At 36.0% G+C, this 27,802-nt stretch overlaps 1 protein-coding gene across 2 annotated transcripts; it reads right to left on the reverse strand.

The window, feature by feature from the left end:
- Positions 1–23: 23 nt before the first annotated feature.
- Positions 24–27,802, reverse strand: atad1b (ATPase family AAA domain containing 1b). 2 transcript variants are annotated; one of them, XM_028795422.2, is made up of 10 exons: positions 27,718–27,802; positions 21,746–21,933; positions 21,424–21,522; positions 20,247–20,367; positions 18,522–18,722; positions 10,595–10,701; positions 10,057–10,146; positions 7,740–7,790; positions 1,620–1,759; positions 24–1,210 (listed from the first exon to the last, which is right to left on the reverse strand). In XM_028795422.2, the coding sequence occupies exons 2-10, from the start codon at positions 21,917–21,919 to the stop codon at positions 1,087–1,089; spliced, it is 1,107 nt and encodes a 368-aa protein (XP_028651255.1). In that variant the 5' UTR covers positions 21,920–21,933; positions 27,718–27,802; the 3' UTR covers positions 24–1,086. The 2 variants fall into 2 exon arrangements, with proteins under 2 accessions (XP_028651255.1, XP_028651254.2); XM_028795421.2 differs by lacking the exon at positions 27,718–27,802 and adding an exon at positions 27,037–27,187.

The following is a 27,802-nucleotide window of genomic DNA, read 5'->3' on the forward strand; positions in this document are numbered from 1 at the left end:
AAAGAATACTACAACCAAAAAAATAAAGAGTCAATAAATAGAATCCTGTTTATTGTCTATTGAGGAGTCTTCCATGAGTAAACATTAGTAAATATGGTACAAATACTTTGATACTGGAGGTTTGGTTTTTTCCGAACAAATACCTCGATGCACAATCAGCATACTGGAGGATCAGAACAGGACAGGATGAAAGTCGCATTACGCATACAGCACTGTGATCTTTTCATTTTGTAATATTCTTAAACAAAGCTTCATTTTCTTTAGGCGTCTTTCAGAAACTAAAACAAATGGAATAAACCAAGCAGCCCAGAACCTGAAGAAATGTTTCCTTGTCCCCCTTTATCTCTTAAAAGAAAAAAATGTTATTTGGGTAATTTCCTGAAATTGCAGAACTACATAAAGAACAAAAATGTCTTTAACCCAAAAAGTTCAATCAGTCCCAGGCAGTAGCAGGAGGCCCTGGTGTAGCTCTCCTTGCTCCACCTAATAAACCTCCGAGGAAGGCGACTTTGGGCTTTCGTTACATCTGCTAGTACCGAGTCAAGTAAGGCTTGAGAGGATTTTTCTGAAATACACCATGGCTTTAAAAGCTAAAGACAGGCTTTTGAGAGCTAAACTCAAATCACACCCGGACGGTATCAGAATACACACGACTAATAACTGGACAACCAATCGGTCATATACGGGACAGAAGGAACTAAAGACAATGACTCTCCACTTATTTTTCTGTAATAAGAATAAAAAAAAAAAGACTGGAGAAATTTACAAATGTTTTTAACAAAACACTTTGACAGCATTTTCTTGAAAAACCATAAGATCATTTATACAAAAAAAATGAACTGAACTGAGGTGTTTGATGGATGCCACACACCTAAAAACATACTGCAAATCCAAGTGCACCGATGTTACATGGCTGTGAACATGAACGGGTATTGGAAATTAAAAGCTTCATTACATTTTCTTTTTATTTTTTCCACACTTACAGGATTATATCTTTTCTGCTTCTGTACACAAACATTTCTCTGTTTCAAGCAAATCGATTGATTCATTATGCGCTATACAGAGTCTTTGGCTGGACTTTCAAATTCAGTCTAAGGCAGCATGTATTAGGGAGGCAGGAGCACCTGCATTTTTTGACTTTTTCATTTTTTCAATTGCTTTAAGAAGATCATCCTTCTGAATAGGTCGAATAACATCCTCCTCCTCTTGGCTAAAGACAAGAACAGCAAAAATTAGAAAACAAACAATGAAAATATGAACAAAACCAAAGCAGCAACTTTCATGTTCATAATGGCATAACGTTCTCAAAGCACTTCAGGACAGCTGAGAGTCTTGCGTCAGGTGCAGAAAGGGAACAGATCCTGGAGGGGACACCAGAGGGCCTATTGAGAGACACATACACACCCACCCAGACTAACACTCGATAATTTAAAATGGGGTGATATATGTTTCTTTGAAATGTGGAACAAGAACAGGAGGACTTGGTGAAAATAATACTGGAGCAAACAGCCTATATAATATTTGAAAGCACTGCAAATGTCATGTTTTTAAATAGTTTTAATATCTAGTCCATTTAAAAAAAAAAGTGACATTTCCAAGATTATGAGCTCCTGTATTACCTGCTCAGAAGAGGGCTGCTGTTGTGTATGTAGTCCCGCACACAAAGCAAAGCGGCATCTCGGCACATTTCTCTCAGGTCACTTCCAGAGAATCCATCAGTTTCTTTAGCGATGTTATTAAAGTCAATAGCCTCATCCACCTTAAAAATAATGGAAGTGAATACTAAAAATGAAATCTTAAAATGTAATTAGATCTTTTTAAATTTGCATCCAATTCTGTGTTTGCTGGAGTGCTACAATGGCTGGTCTAGGAAAACGTGGAGAGGAATGAGAAGAACTACTCTGCAACGGAAATTGTGCATTTTAGAAGTGTAAAAAAGAAGAACATTAGTAAAAATTATAACTTGGACTTCTCCAGAATTCAGTTACACGTGCTTGAAAGTGACAGATCTCTGCAACACCTATATTACTTTTTTTTTTTCTTTCATGTATTCATTCCTGAACTTTCTGCAAATATGCACCGTCAAAGATCGCACCTAACGCTGGACACATAATGCAGAGAAAATGGAACAAGGAAAAACCAGCAAAAACAAAAAAATTAAAAAATACAGGACTTCAAAAGTAAAAGCACCGACCAAAGCAAGCTATAAGATTCCATCCGCAGTCCTCTTTCTCCAGTTATGTATGATCCCCAACCACGTCACTAAACTACACCACAGAATGTACCAAGTAGTTGAATGAGGCACTTTAACAGTTTAGGGATCTGTTCATTGCTTACTTTAATACTGTAAATGGCTCACATTGATAAAGAAAGACATTGAAATGAATAGCACAGAGATGGAAAAGGTCCTAAAGAATAAAACTTAACACTAAACAGACTTGACTCTAAAATTTCTTAAATAATACGCTGTGCAGTGTGATGCTTAACTCAGACTCACACACACACCACACAAAAAAAATAAATCGGAAAAATACTTGGGATGGATTTGTAATGTTGCCCTGGAAGAAACAACCTATGGATTGCTGGGATTCCCAAAAAAAACATGTCTTATAGAAAAACTCTGCTAAGTATACAGAACACTGAATCCAGGAAATGGCAAAACACAGCATTCGCTTTGTAAATAACCTATTACAGGTAGTAAACCCAACTATTTTTTGTAGTGTCTTTTGTCTGATGACAATGAGAAGATACACTATAAAGGTGAAAAGTTTGTGGATTTCAGACCATCACACCTGTAAGAGCTACTGGAGTCCTCCATTTTGTGACTCTAATTGCCTCCACTCTTTTGGGGAGGCTTTCCACAAAATGATGCAGTGTGTCTGTGTGCATTTATGCCCATTCAGCCAAAAGAGCATTTGCGAGATCAGGTACTGATGTTGGATGAGAAGACCTGGTTTGCAATTGACATTCCAATTCAGTTCAAATGTTTTCAATTGGGTTTAGGTCAGGGCTTTGTGCAGGCCACTACAGTTCCTCCACATCAAACGTCTCACATCATGTCTTTATGGAAATGGCTTTGTCATGCTGTTGCCACAAAGGTAGAAGGCACAATTGCCTAAAATGTCTTTGTATGCTGTAGCATTAACAGAACCCATTGTTGAAACCAAGCGGTCTAGCCCAAACTCTGAAAAACAGCTCCAGACCTCCAAACTTCACAGTAGGCTGCCAGATAGTGAAGTGTGATTCATCACTTCAGAGCAAGGTTATTATAGTTAACGAAAACTAAAATCAAAACTGAAACTATTATTAAAAAAACATTTTCATAAACTGAAATAAAATAACAAAACTGAAATGAAAAACTTAAACTAAACAAAACTATTAAAGTAGCTGGAAAGACTAACTGAAATAAAATAATTTACTAAAATACTTTTAATTTTCGTTTTTGAATGAATATTCGTGCCATTAGTCTTTATCCCTTGTAAGTCTTAACTCTAAAATATAAAGTCATCGACCACGAGCTGCCCGCACATATTCATCCAGTGAACGGTGGCTGGTGACGGAGGGCGGCTGTTCACACAGCATTTGCGGTGACAGAGCAAGCTGAGTGCGGGTGCGTAAAGCGTGAGAAATAGAAAGTGATTTGCGTGCCGTGCCGCCTTTCTTTGCGCTTGTTGTATATCAAGATGCAATTCAAATGGCTGAAATCAGAATGTGCTGGTCAACAAAAACTTTACCGTATGGACAGAAAAATCACGAGTGAGTAACGTTTCAGTTTATTTCTCAGGTGACTGCTTTTTGCTTGACAGTAATTCACCTGCCACTTCGGACAGGAGAAATCGTTTTTACTTTCTCATATACGAAGTATAGAGAAAGTATAGTAATCGTGAAAATATTCGAGCTCGATATTTTGATGAATCTTGATGTTATAGACCTCCCAGAGTCCAAAAATACTGTTTTTTGGAATTTTGTGTGTGTGTGTGTGTGCGCGTGCGTGCGTGTATGTGTGTGTGTATAAACGCGATAACTCAAAAACACAACTACATAGATGGATGAAATTTGGCATGTGGTTGTTACACCACAATTGTAGATCTGTATTAACTTTTGGGCCAAACCCATCACACGGATGTGGTACCTTACCTGAACACATACTTTTTTTTTTTTTTTTTATGCAGCTGCAGAGTCCGATTTATTCAACATTACTTTTATAATAATTGTTTGATATATTATTAATTTGATTTGTTGGTGATGGTTCCTTAATGTACATAATATAAAAATATAATCATTGTCTTGCGGTTTACTCCTCAAATATCCATCTCCATATCTGAGTATACAAGAAAGTCGAGGGGAGACTACTCACGATTTTTGAAAATAAAACAGCACTGATCAAGAGACTGACTAGGTCATCATACAAGATCAGCATATTGTTGCTGACCAATCACTTTTGCTTTAAAAACATCGTTTAACAACAAAGCGATACAAAGGTAGAGAGTCTGACAAGAGATGAAAAACTAAACATACTAATGGGTTTTTGTATTTAATCTATATTTATTAATTTATCTTTTTTAGTTCATATTCACAACTCAAAATACCTGATATTGTGAAAGTAATCCATTAACAGAATTAGATTTTAAAATATTTGTCTCCCTTTTTTCAATGTTTTTCTCTCTCTCTCAAAATAGATAGTTGAAATATCCTATTCTTTTTGTTCTTAACATCAGCCTTATCATACATATTGCATACCAGGGAGTTTTCCTGCCTTACATCCAAACCTGCTGGGATAGGCTCCAGGTTTCCTGTGATCCTGCTCTGGATAAACAGGTTTTGATAATGTATATATTGTTCTTAATCTCTGACACTGTCTCTGTTGTTTTGTGCCTGTCTGTACTCCTATTACCTACTCTTGCCCTGCTCATTATGGGTTTACTGTTCTTCAAGACTGCTATTCAAGACTCACCACCTCTAACCTTGACACTACATGCTTGTTTTTTTTTGTTTCCCTCAATACAGCTAGGTGGGGTCTGCACACTGATTCAAGTCTAAGAGCCATGTTCTTCCTAAGCCCCTGTGATTTTCATGAGAAAATATTTTAAAAATTATAAAATTGTGTAAAATTATTCATATTCAGTATCTAGTTTTGATTATGCTTGTTTTTATCAGACAAAAACAAAACCAGATAGTAAACCAGGCAATGTAGTAAGCTTCTACTAACATTAAACTCATATCCAAATCTGTTAGGTGTACAGTTCTGTCTGATTGTGACACAAAACTAACTCTGTAGGAGCTCCATGCCATAATTACTAAAACTAAAACTGAAACTAATAGATATAAAAATAAAATAGAAAAGTCTTTGTGAAATAAAAACTAAACTAAAACTAAAAATACACGAAGGAAAACTAAAACTAAACTGAATTTCCAAGTAAGGTCAGAAAAAATATAGAAATAAAAACTAATATAAAATGGCAAAACTAGAATAACCTTGCTTCAGAGAACATGATTCCACTGCATCAGAGGCCAGCGACTGCGTGCTTAACACCAATCCAGCCAATGCTTGGCATTTTCCATAGCGATCTTAGGCTTGCTAGGGACTCAACAGAATATAGAAGATTTTTAGGTGCCATGCTCTTCAGCAGTCAGTGATCTCCTTCTACGAGTTTCTGTGGTCTACCACTTCATGGCCAAGCTGTTGTTGCTCCTAGACACTCCCATTTCAAAATAATAGAACAGAGTTGACCAGGGCAGATCTAGCAGAGTAAAAGGTTCATGTACTGACTTGGGGCAAAGGCAGCATCCTATGACAATGCCACATTCAAAGCCAGTGAGCACTTCAATATGACCCATTATACTGCCAATTTTTGTCGATGGAGATTGCATTGCTACTGCATGTGTTTTGATTTTATGCACCTGTTAAGAATGGGTGCGGCTGAGACACCAGAACTCAGTAATTTGGAGGGGTGGCCACAATACTTTTAACCATATAGTGTAGTTCACCTTTGGCAGAGTGAAAGTAATAGTTCTTTATGGAGGCTACTATAATCACAGCATTGAAGTCGCAGAAAACAAGACGCACTCTAACAGCTAGAATCACAAAAGGCATGGATATGCCATAGTCTTAGTTGTCTAGCTAGAGTGTAAAAAGAAAATGTATTACTTTTTCACACACTCGGGTATGCCATGGAACCCCTGAATCTCCATGTTAAAGACAGAGTGAGTGGAATATAAATGAAGACCCATGAATAAGTTCTGAAAAGCTTAATTACGTTAAGTCTTCTATATCTTCTCTTTCTCTTTATCAATCTAATACTGACATCACCATGTAGAGAATACACATTCAAAACTTAGTGAGCTTTTTAATTTTTTTCCCCTTTTTACAAATTTTATTACTACACAATATGTGCTAATTTCTATATACTGAATAAAATATTATTAAACACCGTAGTATAACACGACTTCTTATATGTTGTACGGAAACTTTAAAAGCAATCAAACTTTACGCTAAAAAGGTGCATAACTACTTAGAAGTCATTGTTGCAGTTTGTTTTATACGGTGTATACACAGTGAAACCAACTATTACATGATATGTAAAAATATTTTAAATTGGTGGTTGTCAAGTTCAGTACTAGTGGGCCTTCTTATGGATGCAGGTTTTGGGCCAACCAATTCCACCATCAGTAAATAACTTAATCTTTAATTGATTTAATTGTTTAATTAGCTGTTCTTTTTATTTATTCTCACATTTAGCGCTCATAAAAGTGCAATACTGCAAAATTTATACTTGTAGAAAATCATGAAATATTTGTATTTTTGCCTTATCTTTGACTGCTTAACTCGTCATTTTCTTGTAAATTACTTGTTCTGTGTAGTTCAGAATACCGACAATGACTGGCAGAATAAGCATGACACCGAATGCTAAAGGGCAGCTATTTCAGTATTATCCACTTGTGTGATTATCAATAAATAATGGCTTAGAAAAATAGAACATTAAAAATAACAAAATATTAAAATGCATAAAGAATAAATTCTCACTCAACTGACACACAAATTCTTGCTTCATTCAGTAAACCTGTACAATAACCAGCTTGTCATTTCTGGATTAATACACTGAATAACAAGTTGCTTAACTACAGTAGGAATCCAATTAAAAGAAGAAACTGATTTAGGATGAAAATCTGCAGCAAAAGGGGTCCTCCAGGACTGAACTTGAGAACCACTGCTGTGAGACATACTGTACTTCATCCCATGTAACACACAACAGGAAGGAGGAATAGAAAAATAATACTGAATGAGGTCAGAGGATTCAAAGCAGTAAAATAAGGCACAGAAATTTGGCAAATAGCCTCTCAGAATTTGTTTAAATAATTAAGAGGTAGAGAGGGACAGTTGGAGAAATCGAGGAATTACATTCATATTTATTAATTTTTTGTAGACGCTAGCAGACCAAGAAACAATCATTACTGGGAAAATGCCTTTTCACATTTTATTTATGTCGGCATTTGATATCTTTAATTATCCAGTCTACTTACGATTTGGCCGTTTGGATTCTGACATACTCCCAATTTTATAAGCCTCCGCATAAAACAAATTAGAGTAATCATATACTATAAGGTGACACATAATGTTTGAAAAATACTTATTTTTTCACTTTTAAAAATGTTATGAATGAGAAATATGTCATTTTTGTACATTTTCAAATAAATGAGTTTCACATATTTACAAATCACAAAATGTACATCCTACTTACATTTTCATTTTCCAATATTAGTTTTAAAATGTCTTTCCGTTGCCTGAGTGTCTGCAAAACACAAACATACATAAACATGGGCACATTAATCATTTTAAGGACATGGCTAACATTGCAAAAAAAAGACAACTTTGGTTCTCAGGAGATTACAAATTGATGACACGGGAACTTAACAACTGGAGCTCTTCTACAGTAACTGCTAATGAGTCAACTGATGTCTTAGTAAAGAGTTATTTAAATACAACTGCATGCTCTGTTTCATTAATTAATATTAAGAAATTAACCAGACACAAATTAAGACATAACATTCCTCTGTTAAAAGAGATACTCCTACAGCCTCTCTTTACTTGCAGTTGGTTCTCCCTTTGAATAACAGAATCATTACAAGTGGTATCAACCATCAGTTAATACATCTGTTTTATGTATCATATATCACTGTGTTAACTATCACAAAGTGTTACTTTAAACAAACATGAACATAACAAAAATAATTCTTTGTTTATAAAATACTTTGAAGCTGATTGTTGTTTGAATGAAACAAATATAAATGATACACATCCATGTATAATACTAAATTACATAGAATGGCTAACTCTTTGCATCTCACTCTTTCATCACATATTTCATTTTTCTTGTGTGTTATGTCCTACAATAAATTACAAAAGGTATATTGGATTAATCTAAGTTGTGTTAATTTGGCTAAAACTACATATTCTTGGATTAGATGGAGGAAAACGCTAATTTAAAAGACAACAGTGCTATGAATATGATTGGAGTAGGTAAAAAAAAAAAGAAAAAAGAAAAAGGATAAAAGGAAAGATGTTTTGTGTTATAATGCAGAACACCTGCTGGTTCCTCTTTGTTCAACTGCTGTAAAGACATTACTAGGAGTAAGCAGGGAAAAAACTGCTACTGTCAACAATTAATTTAGGATGTTGCACTGATTTCTTACCGTCCCATAATTATCAAAGAGTAGAACAAATGAGCTGCTTCAGATTCTCAAACAGCAGTGTACAGTACCAGTCAGCATCAATTGATAAGTCAGTTAATTTGGATTACTTTAGTTTTAGAACCCCAGTAACTTATACCAATTATATTCAGAGCATGATGGTCCACAATAGTATTCACTTTTTCCCAGATTGTTATTTCTGCAATTTATGTTCAATTATAAACTACAGTCTATGCTTCAAAGAGCAATGCATTGTGATAAAGTACATTAGGGGTTCATGACACAGCCATATTTTTTTTAGTATAAAAACAGTGCAGTAGCTTAGGCTTGTGGGTTTGAGAGAGTGCTGCTATGAAGCAATGTGGGCTATTCAATGTGACGGCAAGCTGATTGCTTGTTACATTCAGGTGCGGTCAGCTCAGATATTCTACATTGACAGTTCATGGGTCATTTGATGGCGCACCCATGTCTACAAGATATGAAAGGAGCCTGGGTGGAAAATAAAAGAATGAAAGAGAGAGAAAGACAGGATAGGAAGTGAGACTAGTAGTTAAAAACTGAAACAAAGAGGGTGGGAAGGAGAGAAGGCAGAAGTGTAGCTTAGCTGGTGTGAGAGCCATGGCAGCTGGGTGTAGGGTCACTCCTGCTGAACACTGCACAAGAGCAGAAGCAACCAATTGCTCCAAGAGTCCTACAGGTGCTGAGTGACAGTGATGGGTGAAGGGAGCAGGGTTCTCAATGGTCCTAATGGACACTGAGGGACTGTAGTGAGAGCAAAAAACAGAAAAGGTTGACTGTGCTTGTCTGAGGGTGTCTCCTACGGTTGAGAAGACCTCAAAGGGTGAGCAGAGGAAACATTTTAGTGAGATGCTTGTGATTCTTTAAATAGACATCTCCCGACTGTGTTTTATTCTTGATTTGAACCGGTTTTGGAATCATATATTTATTGTTATTTTAACCTCCAAAAGAACACTGTTTTTAATCAAGGACTATTTATTTATTTATTTATTGAGAACTTGCACTGTACTTTAATGTATAAACACTTCCTTGGCAGTGAATAAAAGCACCAAGCAACTTTATATCATTCTTGTTGCTTCCTCATTGCCCACTCAGTCCTTGGATCATGACTATCAATATCCCACGTTCAAACAGCAAATGCTAGCTGCCGCAACCCGGGCCTCACATACTTGCATTGTATGTTTATGCTCACAGTATACAGTAAGAGGATGGGGGGCTACAAAAAATTTTAAATTTAATATTTTATCTATCCTATAATTAATGAATCATCCAAATCCTTACTATTATGTATATGTTGCAAGAGAATATACATTGTTGGGATTATTTTGCTTTAGGTCAATTTATACTTACAGGCTGATTAATGTGAAACCTTGTAGGCATCCGTCGCAAAATAGCAGAATCCAAATCCTGTGGACGATTCGTAGCTCCCATTACAATAACCTAGAAAATATAATAAAGATAATAATGTTCACAATGCAGAAATACACCTAAAAAATTAAACACAAGACTATTTATTTCTTTGTTTATTTAATTATGTATTTGATAAACTGCTACTTAAAAGGACTAGGTGGAAAAGGTGGGAAAACAATTCTGAAAGACAGTGTACCTAGCCACAGAGTGTTGAGGTGTTTTGTGTTTTTTTCCCCCTTCTTCACTCTGTTGTTCTTTTGTTACTTTACGTCCTTCATTTATGCAAGCAAGTGTCTCACTGTTTAAAATAAATGCATCTGTTCTTGGCATTAGGTCGGGAATGAAGAGATGCTAACATGCACTCCCCCATTATCATACAATACATTTTTTGTAAGATTTACTTACCCCATTGATTCAGGTCAAAGTAAATTATGCCTTTATCCTTTATGTGTATCTAAATAGTTATTTGCAAAAGTACCTGACAATTATAATCGGTGTCTAGGCCATCCCACAAACTCATGAACTGAGCTTTCATCATTGCAGTTGCTTCATGGTCAGTACTAGAACGACTCCTTAGGAATGAGTCTATAAATAAAATAGAAAAAAAAAAAAACACAACACATATAAAAACAATACAGCAAAAAAAAAAATAATATGCATTACAATTTTCTTCTGTTCATAAAAGGTACGGAAAAACTGGCGAAGGAAATAAGACTGGAAAAGATCATGCAACAAAAATATCTGATTATGCCAAAAATACATAGGTAGGAACTTTAAAAGAAAGCACTCAGTAGGACAGAATGCGAGATGCAATTATTTTTGTAAATTTTGTTATTCTGTTGTCCATATTTCTCAAATTATAAGATTTTGGTAAATTGCTTTATTCACAATGATCTGCCTAAATTCATGCATGATTCCAGTTAAAAAAAATATTAGTGTGAAAAATTTAAAATTAAAATATGGTGTGGGATACAGCCCGGACACAGACAGGTAGACATGATTGATTTCAACCCACACACGTTTATTTACAGTAAGTGCACATAACCCCCCAAAACTCCCCCAAAGTCCAGGCCTCACAATGCCTCTCTTTCTCTGGTTCCCCTCTACTCCTCTCCTCTAAGACTTCGTCTCTCGTCCTCCCGACTCCAGCCACTGAACGGAGGGAGGTGGCCCCTTTTATAATCACCTGGATGTGCTCCAGGTGCCTCCTAATAATCTTCCACCGGCACTTCCCAGTGTGGCGGAAGTACCGGCTGTGCACCCGGAAGCACTCCAGGTGTCCCTGGTCGTCTTCCCCCCAGCACACATTGGGGCGCCCCCTGGCGGTGACCACGGGCCCCTATAGGGTTAAGCTTCCAAGCTCAGTTCCCGTGGTCCCCAAAGCCACCAGGGTGGTCGCCCTCTCGTGGTCTGGAGGAGGCGTAATCCCTCCTCCGGTCCTTCCGGCTGGGTGTCACCCCCAGCCACTTGCCACAATGGCTACTTCAACAGTAAGAAATGTATTCTAATATTATACTAGAAAAAAAATATCCAATTTTAACCTTAATCTATATTACTGTTTGGAAACTGAAGAATTTAAAATCAAGTTGCTACAAAACAAAAAGTATCCACCAAAACCAAAGTATCAGGAAAAATAAATTGCAAGTTATGTTATATATTTGAACAATTTGAATGTGAAACGATGGGTTTTCATGTTGTCCACCTTTCATTTATCTATCCCCAGGATAGATAAATGTCACTGTATATGTCAAGAACCAAACCATTAAAAGGCAAACTTGCATTAAAACTCACACTGAGACAATCTGTAATTGCCAGTTCACCTAACTTATGCATCTTTGGTATGTATAAGAACTTCAGGATACCAGGAATCTAGAAGTGTCAGACAGCAGCACAAACAACTGTAACCAGTACTGTTTTTCCCTTGTTTCTCAAGTGCATATGTATTTCACCAACTTCAAATAAATGCATTTTACATACTATATTATGTAAACTTTTGGGATATAACTAAATAAATGTCTATTACGAAACAAAAGCAATTTAACACAGAGAGAAAAAAAATCTAAATCATATCACAAAAAACTGTCATAAGAAAATGTTAATATTTTGGAAGAAAATGATGCTTCCCATACACCAGTATGGGTAACAAACTGTAAACTGCCACTCAAGATCTTATGCATGACATAGTATAATCATACTTAAAAATGTGGCACATGAAAAACAAGTTCCATATAAACTTGTGAAAACTGTATATATGACAAGACTGCACTTTCCAGGAAATGAACAATGAAATGAAGAAAATTATAATTTAAAAAAAAAAAAACATTCAGAAAGACAAAACGTCAGGCGACATCTGGAATGCCCAGGCAAACCAGGAATAGCAAGAACTGAACCACAAATACATTGAAGTTATTTTCTACAAATACTGATAAAGTTGAGGACATTTATTTATTTATTTTTACCATTTTAACTGTATGAAGTAATTTTGAAGGCAAAAGACCTTGCCATACAATAAATAGTAATGTCATACTGTAACAAACAAAACTACTTATCTATTTATTCAACATGTTTTTGCATTCATTGTTTTACATCCTGTCTTCTCCTCATGCCTATTACTGCCCTTGCAGTACCATTAATATGACACTTGTGTGCACTGTTGTCAACTTTTATCCTAGATGGTGGCTTTATAAAAAGTAGCTTGGACAAGCTGGAGAGCAGTACTAAAATAGTGAAATTTTGCCTTAACCCTAATTTAGCAGTGTTTACAATATTTATTATTATATTTTTACAATTTACCTGAAATATCCATATGAAAACTAATACAACCACCAATGTAAAACATATAGCTATTTAGTTCTCTACTATGTAAGCTACATATTACAAATACAAATGGTTTACCTAGGACTCTAATCTTTTGGTAGCACCGGTTGTTTAATTATATTCTTATATCACAGGGCCTGAGCATTTCTTCTCAGTGTAACAACAAACAGGGGTGGGGTTATTTTATACGCTCTGGGAGGGATTTCAGCATAGAATAATATGATCATAATGGATTACCTATTTATTTTGCCAAGTCCACATACAAATTTATTCAATCACATTTTATTTTCAGTAGCTGTGAAATAAGTACTACTTAAATATTGCAAAAATAAAATTCAAACATCAGTGCCACTAGTATTACTGAATACATAGATTGTTTTTAAATTAAAAATATAATGAAGTACTAGGGTGTTGTACCGTGTTAGCCATTATGAATGTAGAGAAAAGCCAAGCAAAATGACACCTTTAGTTAGCCAATAAAAGGTGTCATTTTGCTTGGCTTTTCTCTAAATATAATGAATAAACTCTTTAAAACTACTTTTGTAACAGTGTATTGAACAAGTAACTAAAAAAAACAAAAAACAAAACAACAATGCTATAAAAAGTGAGTGTACTTGTAAATCACATTTTGAAAGATACTTTGGAAGGCCAATATGATCTTGTATTTCATACAAAATGTATGTAACATGAGCCTTATTACTCAGCTAGCAGTTTAGAACAAAACAGCTCCTAGGTAATGAAAAGGGGGGGAAATGTCTGTTTACATTCTGTACCATTCATGTATTTAATTCCATATTATAGTGATATCTACAACACACACTTGATATAAAAGGCATATCTTGGTATAAAATTATTATACATTTGAAATATTAAAAAAATTATACATTGATTCTAACTTAAATACAATATGTCAGTGACAATATAGTCAGTAATGGCAACACGGGGGCTTACTGGACTAGAATACTTTAGAAACAGTTTCAGTTTAATTCATATAAACCATTTTTTTTAACCAGGAACTGACTGTTTCTTGAAGTACTGACCCCCTTTTATTATAACACACTCTGGTGAATCAAATTACAGAAAGGAGTCTACCTGTCAATAATCAAGATGCTTATTTTCAGTTTAAAAAATTTGAATTAGCACAAATTGCCCTCTTCATAAGAAATACAATGATTTATTTCATGAGGCAACAGTACATAATAAACAAGAAGAGTTGCATGAAATATTTTAAATATTAATGTGTGGTTCAGTTTCTCAATTGTAATATAAATTAATCATTTATTGCCCTCTAGAAAAGGATCAAAAATAACATCATATTCTTTCAACACTGACTTTGAAATAGTCTAAAACAACACCCCCACGTGTTTATGTTTGAATTGTCATTTTTCACCCACAGAGTGGCTCTTACAGGGCTGGGTGCAACATCAAATATCAAAAATGTTACCATATTCATGATCAGCAACCTCAAAATTGCATAATATGACACTGCACATGTCTGTATTACCAACTCCTATTTCTCTGAAGTTTTGTGAAAAGAAATAACTTTTACCCCTTGTATTCCACTAGAGGGTGAACTCCTGGGGTTGGTTGATATGGCATGAGCAACCTCAAGTCCTTCTGATCATTTTTGCTGAAGACTGGTTTGCTCTTTTATAATAAGGGTGTAATTTCCAGCAAAAAAAATAAGCAAGGCCAAAAGTGGTCTAAAAATGAGGGGGGTTTTCGTGTCTAGCAGGCCAAAACTACGGGAAATCCCAAAGTTTGACGTCTTGCATAACTAGATATCAAGATGAGTCAAACGGTATATCTATATTTGGGGTTTTCTTGTACAAGTGAGTGAGAAGGTGCTGGGCAAAAAAAACTTAAGATATTTCATAACATTCATATACAGTTGTGCTTGAAAGTTTGTGAACCCTTTAGAATTTTCTATATTTCTGCATAAATATGACCTAAAACATCATCAGATTTTCACTCAAGTCCTAAAAGTAGATAAAGAGAAACCGGTTAAACCAATGAGACAAAAATATTATACTTGGTCATTTATTTATTAAGGAAAATGATCGAATATTACATATTTGTGAGTGGCAAAAGTATATGAACCTCTAGGATTAACAGTTAGTTTGAAGGTGAAATTAGAGTCAGGTGTTTTCAATCAATGGGATGACAATCAGGTGTGAGTGGGCACCCTGTGTTATTTAAAGAACAGGGATCTATTAAAGTCTGCTGTTTACAACACATGTTTGTGGAAGTGTATCATGGCACAACACAAAAGCGATTTCTGAGGACCTCAGAAAAAGAGTTGTTGATGCTCATCAGGCTGGAAAATGTTACAGAACCATCTCTAAAGAGAGTCTGGACTCCACCAATCCACAGTCAGACAGATTGTGTACAAATGGAGGAAATTCAAGATCATTGTTACCCTCCCCAGGAGTGGTCAACCAGCAAAGATCACTCCAAGAGCAAATCGTGTAATAGTCGGCGAGGTCACAAAGGACCCCAGGGTAACTTCTAAGCAACTGAAGGCCTCTCTCACATTTGCTAATGTTCATGTTCATGAGTCCACCATCAGGGGAAGACTGAACAACAATGGTGTGCATGGCAGGGTTGCAAGGAGAAAGCCACTGCTCTCCAAAAAAAAAAACATTGCTGCTCGTCTGCAGTTTGCTAACGATCACGTGGACAAACCAGAAGTCTATTGGAAGAATGTTTTGTGGACGGATGAGACCAAAATAGAACTTTTTGGTTTAAATGAAAAGCATTATGTGTGGAGAAAGGAAAACACTGCATTCCTGCATAAGAACCTTATCCCATCTGTAAAACATGGTGATGGTAGTATCATGGTTTGGGCCTGTTTTCCTGCATCTGGGCCAGGACGGCTTGCCTTCAATGATGGAACAATGAATTCTGAATTATATCAGAGAATTCTAAAGGAAAATGTCAGGACATCTGTCCATGAACTGAATCTCAAGAGAAGGTGGGTCATGCAGCAAAACAACGACCCTAAGCACACAAGTCGTTCTACCAAAGAATGGTTAAAGAAGAATAAAATTAATATTTTGGAATGGCCAAGTCAAAGTCCTGACCTTAATCCAATCGAAATGTTGTGGAAGGACCTGAAGCGAGAAGTTAATGTGAGGAAACCCACCAACATCCCAGAGTTGAAGCTGTTCTGTACGGAGGAATGGGCTAAAATTCCTCCAAGCCGGTGTGCAGGACTGATCAACAGTTACCGGAAACGTTTAGTTGCAGTTATTGCTGCAAAGGGGGGTCACAACAGATACTGAAAGCAAAGGTTCACATACAGTACTTTTGCCACTCACAAATATGTAATATTCGATCATTTTCCTTAATAAATAAATGAGCAAGTATAATATTTTTGTCTCGTTTGTTTAACTGGTTTCTCTTTATCTACTTTTAGGACTTGAGTAAATATCTGATGATGTTTTAGGTCATATTTATGCAGAAATATAGAAAATTCTAAAGGGTTCACAAACTTTCAAGCACAACTGTTAGTAATTCTTAAAGAACACAAACAATCACATGTCTTATAGTACAGTTTGTACACTGCCAGCCTGCCAAAACCCATATCACGAGGACAAAGGAACATTGCTTTAAGTTTTTGGAAAATTACCATTTAGATAGATAGATAGATACTTTATTAATCACAAGGGGAAATTATTATTAATATTATTAATATAGTAAATTAGGGGAAGAGTATAAGAAAATATCCATGGATGAGAAATAACACATCAAAACACAGTACAGTCTTTTCTAATCAGAGGTTGTACATGCGTCATTAAGAGCTTTGTTTGTCACAAGTCTGTCACCCAACATGTACAGTGCATCCGGAAAGTATTCACAGCGCATCACTATTTCCACATTTTGTTATGTTACAGCCTTATTCCAAAATGGATTAAATTCATTTTTTCCTCAGAATTCTACACACAACACCCCATAATGACAACGTGAAAAAAGATTACTTGAGGTTTTTGCAAATTTATTAAAAATAAAAAAAATTGAGAAATCACATGTACATAAGTATTCACAGCCTTTGCTCAATACTTTGTCGATGCACCTTTGGCAGCAATTACAGCCTCAAGTCTTTTTGAATATGATGCCACAAGCTTGGCACACCTATCCTTGGCCAGTTTTGCCCATTCCTCTTTGCAGCACCTCTCAAGCCCCATCAGGTTGGATGGGAAGCGTCAGTGCACAGCCATTTTAAGATCTCTCCAGGGATGTTCAATCGGATTCAAGTCTGGGCTCTGGCTGAACCACTAAAGGACATTCACAGAGTTGTCCTGAAGCCACTCCTTTGATATCTTGGCTGTGTGCTTAGGGTCATTGTCCTGCTGAAAGATGAACCGTCGCCCCAGTCTGAGGTCAAGAGCGCTCTGGAGCAGGTTTTCATCCAGGATGTCTCTGTACATAGATACAGTCATCTTTCCCTTTATCCTGACTAGTCTCCCAGTTCCTGCCGCTGAAAAACATCCCCACAGCATGATGCTGCCACCACCATGCTTCACTGTAGGGATGGTATTGACCTGGTGATGAGCGGTGCCTGGTTTCCTCCAAACGTGACGCCTGGCATTCACACCGAAGAGTTCAATCTTTGTCTCATCAGACCAGAGAATTTTCTTTCTCATGGTCTGAGAGTCCTTCAGGTGCCTTTTGGCAAACTCCAGGCGGGCTGCCATGTGACTTTTACTAAGGAGTGGCTTCCGTCTGGCCACTCTATCATGCAGGCCTGATTGGTGGATTGCTGCAGAGATGGTTGTCCTTCTGGAAGGTTCTCCTCTCTCCACAGAGGACATCTGGAGCTCTGACACAGTGATCATCGGGTTCTTGGTCACCTCCCTGACTAAGGCCCTTTTTCCCCCGATCGCTCGGTTTAGATGGCCGGCCAGCTCTAGGAAGAGTCCTGGTGGTTTCGAACTACTTCCACTTACGGATGATGGAGGCCACTGTGCTCATTGGGACCTTCAAAGCAGCAGACATTTTTCTGTAACCTTCCCCAGATTTGTGCCTCGAGACAACCCTGTCTTGGAGGTCTACAGACAATTCCTTTGACTTCATGCTTGGTTTGTGCTCTGACATGAACTGTCAACTGTGGGACCTTATATAGTTGGGTGTGCACCTTTCCAAATCATCTCCAATCAACTGAATTTACCACAGGTGGACTCCAATAATTAAGCTGCAGAAACATCTCAAGGATGATCAGGGGAAACAGGATGCACCTGAGCTCAATTTTGAGCTTCATGGCAAAAGCTGTGAATACTTACGCACATGTGCTTTCTCAATTTTTTTTATTTTTAATAAATTTTCAAAAATCTCAAGTAAACTTTTTTCACGTTGTCATTATGGGGTGTTGTGTGTAGAATTCTGAGGAATAAAATGAATTTAATCCATTTTGGAATAAGGCTGTAGCATAACAAAATGTGGAAAAAGTGATGCGCTGTGAATACTTTCCGGATGCACTGTATGTATCATATTTGGATTCATCTTGCCAATACATTTTTTGAAAACTTTTACATTAAAATCAATAAACATTGTTTACCTATAATTAGTTTAAGTCAAAAAGTACTTACCAATTTCATCTACAAATATGATTGAAGGCTGTAATTTAATTGCCAGAGAAAAAACAGCTGCAGCAAGTTTCTGAGATTCCCCATACCATTTATCAGTTAAAGTGGATGGTTGTAAATTAATGAAGCGAAAACCTGCTTCTTTAGCAGTGGCTTTGGCAATCAGAGTTTTTCCACAGCCTGGGGGACCATATAGAAGGACTCCTACATAAACAAGAAAGCATTCACATTAGAAGTTATATTTATTATTCACATATGAGGAATTAAAAAAATAGAGATAAGTGAAATGGCAGATACTCTAAACATGAAGTAAATAGCCTCCTAGACGTAACCTGGACTACTAAGGAGGTACTGAGAGAGAGACTGCCCAGAGTAAATAGGCTGAAATCAAACAAATTATTTGTATTATCTGTCAACTATTTTTCTTATTATTATTATTATTAAAGTGTGAATGTAAGAATCACAACCTGCATATGTTTTTCCCAACAAAAAACTGTAAACCTACTTTTGCCCACCCCTGTGTGTGCGTGTATGTATGTAAACACACATAGATACGTTTGCACGTCACTCTATGTGTGTGTGTGTGTCTGTGTATCTAAGTATTCATTCCCCTTGAAAGTCATCATAATTTTCTACATGACAAAAAAGATTTTCACACATATTTATCCTATATTTATGCCGTAACAATACATTTATAAAGCCAAAATAAAAAAAATTTCTGTAGATATTTAACTGAAAAAGAAAAACTCAAAGGTTAGTTGTTGCATAAGTATTTAAACCTCTGTGCTTTAGAAGCTTCAGGTTTACACAAATGACAAATGGGTGACAGTTATTTCACCATAATTAGGTACTACTTGTGAGCCTTTAATAAAGCACCCTTTGTAAGAGCCAAAGGAGCATTCTGCTGATGTGAGAAACAAAGTCACTGAAATGCAAAAGACAGGGAATAGCTGCAAAAAATATTGAACATTTTGAATGTCCCATTAAGAACTGTTGGATCCATCATCAGAAAGGGGAAGGTTCATCACAGCACCCAGACTCTTACTAGAACAGGCTGTCCCTCAAAACTGAACATCAGAGCAAGACATTAACTGAGTGGTGAGAGAGGCTACTAAAAATCCAACTGCTACTCTCAGAAGTCTGCAATGCTCTTTGGCTGAAACTGGAGTGAAGGTGCATAGGTCCACAATTTCAAGAGCTCTCCATAAAACAGGAATATATGGGAGGGAGAAAGAAAAAAAGTCATTATTTAATAGGGTTCACATAAAAGCATGTATGGTATTTGCTACCAAGCATGAGAAAGACCCAGTTCAGATGTGGGAGAAGCTTTTATGGTCAGATGAGACCAAAATAGAACTTTTTGGACAGACTTCAAAAAGGTATGTATGGCATAAATGTAATACTGCCCATTCCTCAAGAAATATCACACCTACAGTGAAATATGGTGGTGGCAGCATCATGCTATGAGGATGCTTTTTATGTGCTAGGACTGGGAATCTTGTCAGAGTTGAAGGAGAATGGATGGACAAAAATAACACACAATATTGCGGGAGAACTGTTGACTGTTTCCCTTAGTCTCCTATAGGCTGGTTATGTACAAAGGTCCTCAAGTATGCTTATTTTGTCAAATAGTTGTAATTATACATCTAAAACTGCCTATATACCAAGACATTTGTGATTCTAAAATATGTATCTTTTAGAAAGAACAAAAAAAAAGTCTCAGCATACCTTTTGGAGGCTGTAGCAGTCTTGAATTATGAAAAAGATGCCTTTTTTGAACAGGAAGAATAACAGTGTCTTTAAGTTCACTTATGACTTCATCCAGACCAGCAATGTCATTCCACGTGATCTGAAACAAACTTTACATTGTATTTGCTTTGCACTTTCAGTTAATAAACATAATTTGCTAATAAAATATGAGCTTGAAAGTTTCTGGTTTCTCCAAGTTTCATTTTTCAACATATCACTTTCCAATTTTTGGAAGAGATAATCTAAGAATCATAACTTTACTGAAAACTAAACATCTAATTAATAAATTGCTAAGCAAAAACATAAAATGATACATGTTCTTTACAAGGCAAGTAATGGAAAGCAAACTGAGACAAGATTTAACTTATATGAAACTCTTAAGATGGTGCTGCTAGAGAGGAGTACCGCTTTTTTTTTACCACGCTTTATATTAACTTCACCTGTTTGTTGTCTGGTACAAATCTTTAATCGATATTTAACCCACTTCCTATTCTCCAAATGACTTGAAATTTTGCACACTTACTCACTTCCGATGACAATACATGAATCAATAATCTGTTTCACTAATTGATTAATTAATCCATGTTAATTATGAAATTTTCATATGAAGAATAGTTCAAGATTTCACCAATTGATGGCGATAGTAATGGATAGAACTAAAACAAACCCAAGACTAAAAAGTTGAAAATTTATTTATAATACTTTTTAAAAACCACGCTTATATTAAGTTAAAAAGTGTACTAAAAAGTAAAAAATAAGTCTCTCATACATCATTCATAAAATAAAAGTGTGGGCGCTTTTCATCAATCAACATTCAAAAAAATACTTCTTAAAATCTTAGCAAAAGAGCCCACCTTTTATTTGGAGAGTGATGTATGAGAGACTTACTTTTTAGTACACTTTTTAACTTAATATAAGCGTGGTTTTTAAAAAAGTATTTATATATATATATATATATATATATATATATATATATATATATATATATATATATATAATTTAAAATACATAATACAAAAGCTAGATTTCATGCAAAACAACAATTCAGGAAGTTCAAGTGCTACAAGTAATGGATGTCATCAGTAATTTAAAAATATACTCTCAAAAAGTCTCTTACTTGCTTGAGATTTATACTTAATAAAAAAAACACATTTACCTGCATAGTCAGAGGGTCCACCAAATGAGCAGCTATGCTCATTTCATATTCGGAAAGCTTAACATTCTTCACACCAATTTGTTTCATAAGTTTTTCAGCCTGTGAGAAAAGCAAGATGATTGGCTCAACCTCAGTTACTGTCTCACTGCCCATCATAATGGGCTGTAAGCAACCATGAGATATATACTGTCAGTTTCATTTCACAATTATTAAAACATCCATTTACTATGGTTGCAGACAGCAATTACAGTATTCCTATATTCAAAGCACAATATGTAAATAATTTTCCTTCTTACAAATAAATAAAAAATATTTTTCATACCTGCTTTTGTGCTTCAATTTTCTGTTTCCTGGTTGGATCAATAGCATCCACCATCCATTTAATGGTAAAGTATGTCACTGTGCCAAAAATAGTTAGACGAAAAAGTAGGCCAATCACTTCATTGCGACTCAGAGGCCGAGCAATGTTTTCAGCAGGAATTTCTTTAAGAACCATTTTTAACTGGGGATCTGAAAAAAATAAATACATTAAAAAGCAACAGTTTTGATGGAGATAAAAATGTTTAATATAAAACTTTTTGGCAAATATATTAATAAATAACATAAAATAATTAACAAAACCCAAGATGAAAAACTATAACTATGCAGAACTATGGAAGTACCTGAAAAGACTAACCGAAATAAAATTACAAAAAAATATCGTGTTTTTGTCTCAACTGGCTAACCTGACTTGCAGCAGCTCCGAAAAATAATCAAAATATATGAATAAATATCTGTTCTTTATTTTTCAAATGCATATTCAGCTGTCTGACTTGCCTATCAAGATCTCTTTATTGCTGTAATAAGTTACCCAGTACTAATCACACACACACACACTGAGTTATACTAGTCATCTTGTCTACAGTGGACACTGGCTAGTAACAGACGGTGGTCAACGACACAGTATTTGGGACAACAGGGCAAGCTGACTTTCTTTGCATTTCTTCTATATCAAGGAGTAATTCAAAAGACTGAATTTGAAATGTTCTGCAAAACAAACCCTTTATCTTATGGAATGAAAAATAATGAACAGAATATTTCTGAAGTGTCTGCATTTTTTACTTTGCACAGAAAAAACGCTTTTTGAAAATAAAGCTGTCCTTTGATGCACTGATAAAGAAATTCATCAGTCTACAAACCTAAGCAGAATGTTACCGTTGACTAATCGCTTATGTATTAAAAAGGATCATTTGGCAATAAAGTGATCTGAACCTTATACAATTACTGATTTGGCAAGATTTTTGTTGTAGGTAAGGTTCATTGGTAACTTGAAAAAAACTGCCTGGATCAATGGTGGGTAAACTATAGTCTGATTCGTAGATTAAAATGAGAAAGGTTTTCTAGTAGCAGATCAGTCAAAAGTGACTACCACTGCACTTCAACATGTGTGTGTGGTGTCATGAGAAGTAAAATGCACCTACTAGCAGCAGCAACTGACCGGCAATTTGTGTGTTTAAACATTTCATTGCCAATCCTCCCCATTCTTCAAACATTATAACTATCTGTTAGTTGTAACAGACAAAACCAGTTTGTTTTTCCAGTTTTAATAAACAGTGTATTGACAGAAGTGGAGATTTTGCAAGACGTGCAGCTTAGGTTACCACCCTTCATTGTAAATTTGAATTTCACTTTCAGGACTTTATGTTGCATAAGACAGATTCTGAAATGTTTTTAATTCCCTTTTTATGTTAATGTGGATAATGTTCCAAAAGTCTTGTAACTAACAGATATGGAACTCCCAGGCAACAAGGCAACTTAAAAATACATTTACCAATGCTTCATTGCATTATTTCTACAAACTACACAATACTGAATATTTGTTTCCAAGGCTTTATAAGGAAAATTGCTACTTCTCTCCACTGAAAACTGAACATGTGATTTGCTGCATGACTAAAAACTAATGGGTTTTAAATGCAGAAAAGTAAATTGCGTATTGAAGGAAGAAGTATTCTTCTCCATTAAAATTTTGCAGAGTTAGGGTATTTACTCATTTGTTATTTGCTTTATTTCAGTTAGATTTGGATTGATTATTTGCATTAAAAATCAAGTTTACTCAGCACAGATGATCAAAAATATATTCATCTTATAAAGCTACATTAATAATTCTGATTTCGTTTTTAACGAGACATATCTATAGTTTTACTAACATTAAACAAATATATTGTAAGATAGATGCTGTACATCACTCGACCCAAAAAAAGACTGGACACGAGAGGCACGTGTAAAATGAATAAACTGTTTATTATTCTTCAGCTGGAGGGCACGTCTTCCCTGTAATCCCTCCAGCCACAACACAGTCCCAAGCACAGTATACAAACACACCAAGCACTTTCTTCCTTTTGGCACCACCACTCCTCACTGGCAACCTCGTCCTCTTCCTCCCGATTCTGGCCGCTGGCTCCCTTTTATTGGGTACCCGGAAGTGCCTCAGGTGCTTGATTGGCAACATCCGGCTGCACTTCCGGGTAAGGCAAAACCAGTGCCCAAAAGGGGCCAGAAGCTCCTGCTGCAGCACCCCCTGGCGGCGCCTGCGGAACCCCACAGGGCTGCACAGATCTCGAACCCCGATGAAGCCCTGGGGGAGTCCGAGGCACCGCTGCAACCCAGGGAGGCTGCCATCTAGCATCCAGGGGGAGATACTGGGCTTCCCACCCTTGTCCCCCTGGCAGGTGAAGGGGCGTCCCAGCCAGGCATGGGCCCCGGCCATCTGTCACAATACATAAACAAACATTGTATCCAAAAACCATTAAGTCTACAGTTCTGTTTGACCATGACACAAAACTTCATAATACAGTATCTCTTTAACTATACATATATAACAAAAACTAAAACTGGAATTAATATATATAAAAATAAAATGTCTTTGTAAATATAAAAACTAAACTGAAACTAAAAACACAACATGAAGAGTAACTAAAGGTATTTCTGATCTTACTTCACAATTCAGTTTACAATAGGAATAAAAAAGGGAAAACTCTAATACCCTTAGTAAGCAATGAGCTCAATTACAGGTAAAATTATTCAGATTGTGAAACTGCCTGAAACAAAAACACCTAGCTGCAAGGGTCCCCTGGACTGGAACTGTAAACCACTTGCTTAAGAATGTAAAATATTATCAAGTGAATCATTTTAGTACAATAATTGCCTGTGTCCAGGTTAGGACCTAAAATTTATTATATCTTAATATAAACATACGATATTCTCAAGAAAAGTTGTAGAACAGGAACAGGTTACATTTACTATATTTGGCTCAAACGACTGCTGCCAGAATTAAATACTGGAATATCTGGTCTTGAAATGAATGTGCAACACCCAGAGCACCATAACTATATTCATTACAATTCCTGTGTAACTACAGGTTCTAGATAAATGACAAACTCGAGTTTTCCAAAATTTAACACTACAATATACCCTCATTTAACACTGCACATTCTAACAAAAATTGATTTCATACCATTCCAATGAAATCTTTTGATATTTCATTATTCTGAAACAAATTCCCACACACAATTACAAAGCACAAAATGCATAACTTTATTAACTACTCAGAAATGCTCTAGCACCACTTCAGCTCTGCAAAGAAAAACAACTATCATTCCCAGAGATAATAATGTCATTTTGTCTTTTTACTAATTATTGTGTCTGTTTACTAATCGACAATTCCATTGACTTCCAACAAAAATTTACAAGTACTTACATATGTCTCTTCTGTTTCACTGTTTAATCCATAGACTCTGACAGTACTTTACATACTAACCCCCACACATTCAGAATTTGCCTGGGTGAATGCATTTTGGGTGTGTAATTAATTTTATGCAAACAAACTAAATGGCTCAAAGAAATCGGTTACCTTAAATGTGGAATATGCAAAAAAAAAAAAAGACAAACTACCCATAAAAATGCTTTGTAATTTTGCAATAAATATTTTTCCACATCTGCCATATCTTTAAATGTTAACTTTCTTTTACCACATTCTTTAATTCACCTTCTCCTTTGGAGTTTACATGCTTAACTGATTCCACATACCAACAATGTACACTTCTTTTACGGAAGCTTTCAGATTCAGAGTAACTGTTGCCTGTATTTGGAAATAAGATGATGATGCAAGATTTGCTCATCTTATGTTATTATCAAATCTTAAAATACTCAACTATGTAATATGTCTTTATCAATTAATGACCTAAACCTCCTTACCCTAACTGATCTAAATCATAAATTGCTGGAAGAGACTGACTAGCACGTATTCAGAACAAACATGATATGATTACTAACTACCGAAAAATATTTGTACAGTAAATGTTAATCTTAATCTAATTATATTTGGAGAGGAAAAAGCTAATTTGCCATATGCTCAAAAGTTTTAAAGTAAACATTACTAGCCCTGCTTTACCAAGTTAATGGTATAGTGGTGCCAGAAGCCTATCCCAGTGGCATGAGGTGCAAAGCAGAAAACAAACATGAAGACCAGTTCTTAGGGTCCGCTAATGCATACACAACCACAACAACTCATTATCCACTAACTCAGAATCACCAGTTAATCTAACCTTCATGTTTCTGGGATGTGGGAGGGGAAATGGAACAACAGGAGAAAAACCAATGCAGACTCAGGGAGAAGTGCAAACTCCACATACAAAGTGGCCAGATGTGAAATGTGAACCAAGGATGCTGTGTCCCCGATGTTACTAACGTCTGGAACAAAGATTCTGCCAAATGAATAGTGTGGACAAATGGCCGACACCCAGGTATAAATAATTGTGGGGTTTTTTTTGTTTTTTTTTTTGCTGATGCTCTTAATCTGGGAGACTATTGCAAGACCAGGACATATCACATAACCTGGAAAACAGGCAGGTTAAGCAACTTACTCTTGCTCTCCCAGGTATTTGTAGGAGGCGACTGAAGTAGGAACCTTTTCATTTAGCCCCCGATACCGCACCCAACACAGAGCTTCGGGCAAGTAGTATAATTCGGAATTGTTTTTTATTTGACTGCTCTAACGCAGGAAAATGAGGTGTCGTGCTGGAACTCTAACCTACCTGTTACATTGGTTTCTTTACTTAATAATGCGTGGTATACTAATTCTGACATCTGCTCAGAACTGACAAGTGACTTAAAGTGGAGCCGTAATTAACTGAACCAATAAATACAATATAACCAAGACAGGGCCTCAGTGAGTTAAACTCTCACGCTAAAAGCTGAAATTGACGTCCACGTGGCAAAAACGCTGTCCGATTTTGTGTGAAGATATTGGTCTTGAATCCAGAACTCCCGATTAAATTTGCACATGGGCCAAAGTAGTCTTTACGATGTGACACAAGCTACAAGCCTAAACCAAAACATCAAACTTGTATCTGTTTTAAATGACAGTTTCATAACCGCATAGAACTTCTTTATTACCGAATGTAGTCTAGTCTTTTTGTAAGACTATTACCCATATGAGAAACATCATGACCTTCTTCGTGGTAATTCAACTTTGTCATGATAACACACTATTACTAAAATATAAGGCACAACTCTATTGTTGTAATATTGCAGCGCTCTAATTATAAAATAACAGTGTCTGCGTATATAACTTACCGTAAACTAAACTCGCCTTCTCTTCGAATAATTTCCACCTCCCTTGACTTACCGGTAAGTTAAAAGAGAAAGTGAGTGTAACCCAGCGTGTTACACTGAAAATCGCCCCACTGCAAACGCATGGGTGAAATGACATGGTTCCCCAGTGTTCAGAAGTCGGAGTGATGGTGCCGCAATTTGACATGTAATAAGAGGTTTGACTGCTTCAGTCTGCGAATATTCCGTCCCTTACATACAACAACCTATATATAGAAATTAAATGTTCACGTCATTTGTATTCCAGTTGTCCAATAAAAGGGGCTGGCAGATATTGCTTTTGCTTTTTAAAGTATTCATATTGCCGAAGTCATTCTATTTCAATATGTTACTTGATACTTTATTTTAGGTCTATATTGCGTATACGTACGTTAAATGAACCTTTCTTAATAACCGAAATGCTTTTAAGCCATACGTTTGTATTTTCATTTAACTTTTTGAAAACAAGGAACTTTCAGGATGCTCAGGAGAAGAGCACAGCTAGCGCGGTGATGCATCATTGAAGGCACTCTCTATGAAATAAAAACTATCTCTTGTCCGATTAAAGCTGTGTTGATATTTATTAATAATAAATAAAATGCAGTTCAGAACGGGCATTCTTTAACATACCAGGTAACTTTTTAAATTATGGATTCTACTCTGTACCTAGTAAACAGATCCTACGTACTCCATCTGCTTTGATGTGATTTAATGTCTCATAGCGGATAGGAAATGGAGCACCGGATGTGGA

The sequence above is a fragment of the Erpetoichthys calabaricus genome, chromosome 2 (genome assembly GCF_900747795.2).
Source record: "Erpetoichthys calabaricus chromosome 2, fErpCal1.3, whole genome shotgun sequence".
In the NCBI taxonomy this organism is placed as follows: Eukaryota; Metazoa; Chordata; class Cladistia; order Polypteriformes; family Polypteridae; genus Erpetoichthys; species Erpetoichthys calabaricus.

Excerpts from the sequence above, each read along its gene's own strand:
- atad1b (XM_028795421.2), bottom strand. The coding sequence starts at position 27,172 with ATGTCATTTCACCCATGCGTTTGCAGTGGGGCGATTTTCAGTGTAACA. Across the intron at positions 18,723-20,246 it reads ACTGCTACAGCCTCCAAAAG|GAGTCCTTCTATATGGTCCC; the intron begins GTATGCTGAGAC and ends TTGTTTATGTAG. Across the intron at positions 7,791-10,056 it reads GGTTTCACATTAATCAGCCT|ACACTCAGGCAACGGAAAGA; the intron begins GTAAGTATAAAT and ends TGTGTTTTGCAG.